Source organism: Odontomachus brunneus, unplaced genomic scaffold (genome assembly GCF_010583005.1).
Source record: "Odontomachus brunneus isolate Ranch 3 - 2012 unplaced genomic scaffold, Obru_v1 Obru_scaffold_004, whole genome shotgun sequence".
Taxonomy (NCBI): domain Eukaryota; kingdom Metazoa; phylum Arthropoda; class Insecta; order Hymenoptera; family Formicidae; genus Odontomachus; species Odontomachus brunneus.
The window spans coordinates 56,539-63,060 of NW_022639454.1; the positions used below are offsets into that span (position 1 = coordinate 56,539).

The 6,522-nt window shown below is 33.5% G+C and overlaps 1 protein-coding gene across 1 annotated transcript in view; it reads right to left on the reverse strand.

Moving 5' to 3' along the window:
* The window catches only part of LOC116845841 (nose resistant to fluoxetine protein 6-like), a 13,341-nt gene extending 7,557 nt beyond the window's left edge, over positions 1 to 5,784 (reverse strand). The window contains exons 1-3 of the mRNA XM_032819017.1: positions 4,906 to 5,784; positions 3,097 to 3,302; positions 2,845 to 3,023 (exon numbers count right to left, since the gene is read on the reverse strand). Of these exons, the coding sequence (XP_032674908.1) occupies positions 2,845 to 3,023; positions 3,097 to 3,302; positions 4,906 to 5,332 (812 nt within the window). The 5' untranslated portion in view covers positions 5,333 to 5,784. The remainder of the gene's footprint in view (positions 1 to 2,844; positions 3,024 to 3,096; positions 3,303 to 4,905) is intronic.
* Between the last annotated feature and the right edge of the window lie 738 nt (positions 5,785 to 6,522).

Below are 6,522 nucleotides of genomic sequence, written 5' to 3' on the forward strand. Positions count from 1 at the left end.
TTGTTTCTTTGATCTTATTATTAGTTAATATATTGCATATAGCTATTCGCAAAAGCGTTACATTATTGGTTCATCACTGTCTAGTTACACTAGCTAACTATGTGTATGTGTCTATTGGATACAACTTTATTATATAATGACTAGATTCTCATAAGGTGCAAATTCTACTCGGGTAGAATTTGGCCTGTTCATAGCCGGCACATCTTGTTCGATTTTTGCCGTAAATTTGCCATCACGCCTTGCTCGGCACGTCTTGCTCGCTGTTTGCTGCAAATTTGTCGTCACACGTTGCTCGACACGTCTTGTTCGGTTTTTGCAACACTCTGCCCGCAAATAATTTTGGCATGCTTTACCGATATAATGCCAGCATAATGGTAGTATACATGCTGCAAATTTGCTGCAATCTTATGATTGATTTTGCCAGCAATTTGTCGGCATATTGCTGACATTTTGTTATCAGAGTAATATAATAATATAATATGAGTAAATTTAATGAGACGTACGTTAACCGTGAAAGGTGAATTCTCAAAACGTGAAATATTTCACGTGAACTTTCAGTTTGCTCATATATGTTCTTCTTTACATGTAAATTGTGTAAGTTTCCATGAAAATTTTTAAGCATTAAGTGGTTTAAATGTGAAAAATAATATAATACTACACTCGCATATTATGTACAAAGTGAGTAGAATTTCTTATAATGACTTTAATTTTTATGGTTATACGACAATTGGCATTTGACGTAAGAATCCTACGTCCATTAAAAATGAACAACGAAAGCCGATTAAAGCGTGATGACGTATAGGCAGTGAAAGCATACTGACGAAGTTTGCAAAATTAAGATACATATGCATCAGAAAGTGTAATATATTATAAATTATATGCAATAAGTAAAATATAAGTTTATTTTATGTATTTATTGCAAGTATTTTATGTATTATTTTATATGAAATATATATTTTCTGCAGATTTATAATTTTAATATGAATAGAATATTTTATCTTTTAATAATTTATCCTAAAGTAATCCCAGACAAGCAGACTTCCAAGGGACGTTCTAAAGACATCACTATGTCTTAAAAACATATATACATATATATATATTCTGAATCTTCTTTTATCTATAAAAGTGCCTCTGAAAGAGGCTTAGGAGCCACCTGATTGGCTAAGAAGCTACGTTTATCGATAGGCTACTTTTATCGATAAAAGAGGCTTTAGAATATAGGCCTTTGTCTATGCAGAAAGAGACAGAGAACAGAGGAGCTGTACATATTGGCTTCTCTTTTCTGACTGTATGCGGAGTCTATGTATATTATGTCTATGGTCTCTTGCATGTTGGCTTCACTTTTTTGGCCGTATGGGGGTCCATGTATATTACGTCCATGGTTAAGCCAATCAAATCGTCCCATTGCGTAACTTTACGCCGAATAAAATGGGACGATTTGATTGACTTAACTCGCGCGACGCGTGACGCGCTAAGTGGGAACTCAGCCTTAAGTCTCGATCTACAATAGATGTAATAAGTTTTAAGCTTTAAGAAATTGACCAATCATAGTCGAGTTATAGAAAAATAATTATAGAAGAATAATCAATCGTGATTGGTTAATTTCTTACGGCTTAAAGTTTACTACAGTATTGTAGATCGGGACTAAAACAAGGTTGTGGATAAGGGCTTATATCCATTGTAGATGGTTATTAACGAGTCTAATAAACCAAAAACACTTGTGTGTGTGTTTCAGAGTTATTTATATTTACAAAATTTGTTGAATTTATCATTGGGCACGTTTAGCAGATAAAAGCGCTCTATGAGCACTCGATGTTTATTGGTTTATTCTGTTGGTTCTCTATATTTAGACCAATTACGTTTACGAATCACTCAACAGTTGTTCAACTGTTATGTCTACTGAACGCGCCCATTGGCTTGGTTTATATCGTGCACTTGATACACGTACTAAATAGTAACTTTCTATTAGATAATCTTAATATCGACAATGCATATCAACGGCGATGCATTCAATCAATACAACGGCGATGCACTCAATACGTTTTGTTGATGAGTATTATACCAGCTTAATATACCGTTGTTTTTATATATCGTCGATATTAAGATTATCTAAAGAAAGTTACTATTTAGTACGTGTATCAAGTGGGTGTATATCAGTTGGACACGGGGCAATTGGACACAGTTCAATCACAAGTCGCTGTTCCAAGGGACCCTACAAATGTCTCTAATCATACGGTGCTGTGATTGGCTGTGTCCAAATGCACCGTGTCCAAGTGCACCGCTCCCTATCAAGTGCACGATGTAACCAAGCCAATATCTCAGTTGATCGATGTGTACGGTGGCGACACATAAAGGCCGGTTTATAATGGCCGTAATCCGTTAACTAAAAATTTTGACATTTAACGGATTTATATTCATATGATATTGCAAAACGAAATTAAATCTTATATTTAATAATACATATGAAAACTAAATACCTACAAAATTGATTTTTCAAATCATTTTCTTATCTTTGTTCCAAAGTTACAGCTCGTTGAAGTTGGCTTGTTTTTTTGGGATAATTCTTCAATTTTTGTATGTATGTACATACATACCCTGACAGCACCGGACGTGGCGAGCACGTCGCTACGACGTAATAACGTCGTAGTAACGTTTGTGCAGACAGGGTAGTATATTTTTCATAGAACTGTCTGGTAATTAATTGCATGAAACGTATGAGATGTTAATTTTTTAATTAATTTGAGATATATCCATAAAATTGTTTTCCATATTGCTGATCATCTATTAATTTGAATCGAGTTATTTCTGCCACGCGTTAATATGGACTGTATGATTCCAACGTACAACAAAATGTAAAATGTCGTATCTTGGCGAAATGCATATCCTGTTGAAAGATTTCGTACGTGATTAATGGTAATCTTTAGCGGAAAATCAGATTGATTTTGTACAAAATATAAAAGTCTTTCGACGTCCTTTGTGCTGCACGTTAATGGCAAGCACAATCCAAGCGTGATGTTGCGAGTCTGGTAAATAAATGTTTTATATTAGAGCGCGATTCATTTTGAATGAATAAAGTCAAAAATTTACATTGATTACCCCGTTTACTCCTAATTGCAGAATATCAAGGGCAAGATTGATGGAGTTCATACTGACGCGAAAGGGCGGTAATTGTTTACTTCGCTGGAGTCTCTCATCCTGTTTCGTGAATTCGTTCTCCATTTGGCGACATTGGTCCACGTCTCCGAGCCAATATATATTACCGGAAAATGTGCCCCAAATGTGTTTGCCATCCGCATCCATCACTGAAAGCGAAAGCCTTGATTTTTACGAACAATATAATATAATTTTATGCACAATACAATTATAAAAAAATACAATGCGTGGACGATACAATTTATTCAGTACACAGCATATGATATAATTAAATGTATCATATAAAATATATTGACGTATATTAAATAAGAATTAAATAAGAATTAAATAATTTTAAATAAAAATTACATTTATGTCAAAGTAGACGATTTAAAATATTAGAGAAAAAGGAAAGAGACACACAAAGGAAGAAGAACACAACAGGCAATCAATTGACTTCCCTGCGAAAGTACTCATCATAGAGTTGAAAACACTGAACCGTTACACATATGCGTATAATGATATAAGGATATAATTAACTTGAACGAATGATATGCTTGAGATACGCTAGATACTTTCGAAGAAAGTTTTCCTCTCGTTGCATAATTTATGTAACATTAGTCGCTGTTACGTTCGATCCATAATTTGGATGTACCGCGATTACATCACGAAATAAGTGACTTTCAACATTTCTACAGTTTCGCCCGGTTCTATTAAAAAAACTGGCTCTCATTATCTTTTGTAAAAACATGACACGAACGATGTTATGTTATGTTACACTAAACACTAACGAGATGGGTGAATTGCAAGGAAATGTAATGCGAAGATGTAATAGTTACTATTATATGTGCATGTAACATGAAATCAAAACGAATGCGCACAATAAAGGAATTCTCCTAAAATTGAAATTCACAAATTATGCGTAAACACGTAATTAGTAATTTCATAGTGCTGACAATTGACGAGAGTCCAAAACGAATATTGACGCAGCGACGAAGGTGACATTTATTTACATACGATGCGTTTACCCGAAACAGTCAACAACTTTCTGCACTTGAGTAATATTCATCGAGAATTTCCTGGTGTCAAGAAACCGCGACGTTGATACATGACTTTAATGCTGATCGGTATTCCCGACATATTAGAAAGTACAATTGATGTCGGAAATGTCCGGTTTTTTTTGTGACTTTCGGAACGCATCTATCTGTTGTCCGATGGGAAAATGTTCTTATTGACCAACATATTTTTCTATTGGACAAGACGGATGCATTTCACAAAAAACAAAAGAACAACTTTCCCGATTGTATGTATATGTTGTGCGTAAAATATTTTCTCTTATGGGATAAAAGGTACTAGAAAGCACATTGTGTGTCACATGAAAGGCTATTATACAACGAACAAATTAGACACGCTTCTTACTTTTAATATAACTATCAATTTTCGACGATATCAATCACCAATTAACTGCTACCTTCCGATCACACGTTCCTTTGGTCTCACATAATTCATGTTTTATAGAGGAAAAGATCCATGTCTGGAAGTGAATCTTCGCAGATGAATTATATCAAATAGTCGCAAACCGCTGTTAAATTGCTGTTAAACCGGCCGGTATATTTTAGACCAGAAAACAAATCGCGCTGTCTCACATAGTAAAACACTTGATACATTTTTTAATATTCGATCATTCTGTCATTTGGAAGAGCTTGGCCAGTTATTATAATTTTAACTGACGAAACATTTTAAATCGTCACAAACTATTGTTACATCACTTACTTCTCAAAGCCCAATTCGCCCTTTTCGATAGACCCATCGAGTAACGAGTCAAGTCCTCGCCGCAGAATAACGAAATGCCTGCATCTTGGTACGTGTCGTTCTTCCAGATACGCGAAACGACAATTGGATCCCAGATTTTTAGAGCTCGATCGAAATCCCGATGTTCGCCATCGGCTTTCTCGGTACTGTTGTATACACTCGTGGTTCTCGACGAGGATTCTGATTCGTCTTTGTCACGGATCAACTGCTCCGTAAAATTCTTCTCAACATTAATAACAGTGTCCTCCGGAACCGGAAGATTTTGCAAAGTTAGCGCGGCTTCATTTGCGCACAAACAAATCGAAAATCGATGCAATAGCGACAAGTACAAAATAAACTTGGACCATGCCATTTTTATAAAAGCAAACGTTTCCTGTCGAAAAAGCATCTATCACATTCAATAGTCTATAACTATTCTTAGAATAGCTCTTAAAATCGTCTTGCTAACATTTAAGAATACTTCAAGAGTACAAGATCATTTATATCAAACTAAAATAAAAACTAAAATAAGATAATGAGGACAGAAATTTTAACGAGATATCTTCGTAACTTTTTAAGCTCCGTGAAACATGACCGGGAATGACCGAATACGTTGCTTGTAAAGATACTATGCGTGTGCAAACGAGTGATGTTCAGATATATCCTAGCTGCCGTCTCCCACTTTTAAGCCCACATCGATTTCACGAGTGTATCCTTTCTTTAGAGGGTAATAAACTGTTATCGCATTAATACGCGACTACCGTATATGCAGCGCAGAAACTGACATGATTAATTAAGAGTATGGCTAGACAGCCATAAATCTCGGATTCACATGATAACTTTCCAACTAATTCTCTCCTAAGCATATTAACCTAAAAATGTTTAATTTTCTTATTAGTAAACGTAATAATTCAACGAGAATCGTTTAAAACTATAAGTTATTTTTATTTATTATATTATACATATAAAAAACCAGTATATATTTTTCTAAAAAATATAAACAATATTAAAAAATATTTCTATTAAATATAATTATTAAATGTTGTGTAAATTTTAAAAAATGTTTACATGGAAATATATATGAAACTTTTTTTTTCTCTATAATCATATATAATTATATGTAACATACATGTAAACTATATACGTCTGTATGAAATAAATGCTGTTGCACATAATTTATAATTTCTATAAAATTTACATATAACCCTTCTTGTATGTGCGTTCTTAGTAAGCAAATAAAAGTACACAGTTGGTATATTGTCATTGTACATATGTAGCAAGTTATATACTTTAATTTCTTTTATTTGTATAAAACTTGCAAAACACATGTAACATTCAACATGTTACTTTGTTAACGATAAAATATCAACTTCTTTAATATTAAAAAAAATTAGTTGAGCAATACAACACAGATATAAGTTATTCAATTTTTTACACGACTCCAGCAAGGATCACACATTGTATCAAAAGTTTACAACTGATTTCAGGAATTGTTCTTTGTGTAAGTTAAAATATTATTTCTCTATTTTACAATAATTATACTCAATGTTTACTGGGTACAGCTTCTTAAAAAAAAAAAAAAAAAAAAAAAAAAAAAAA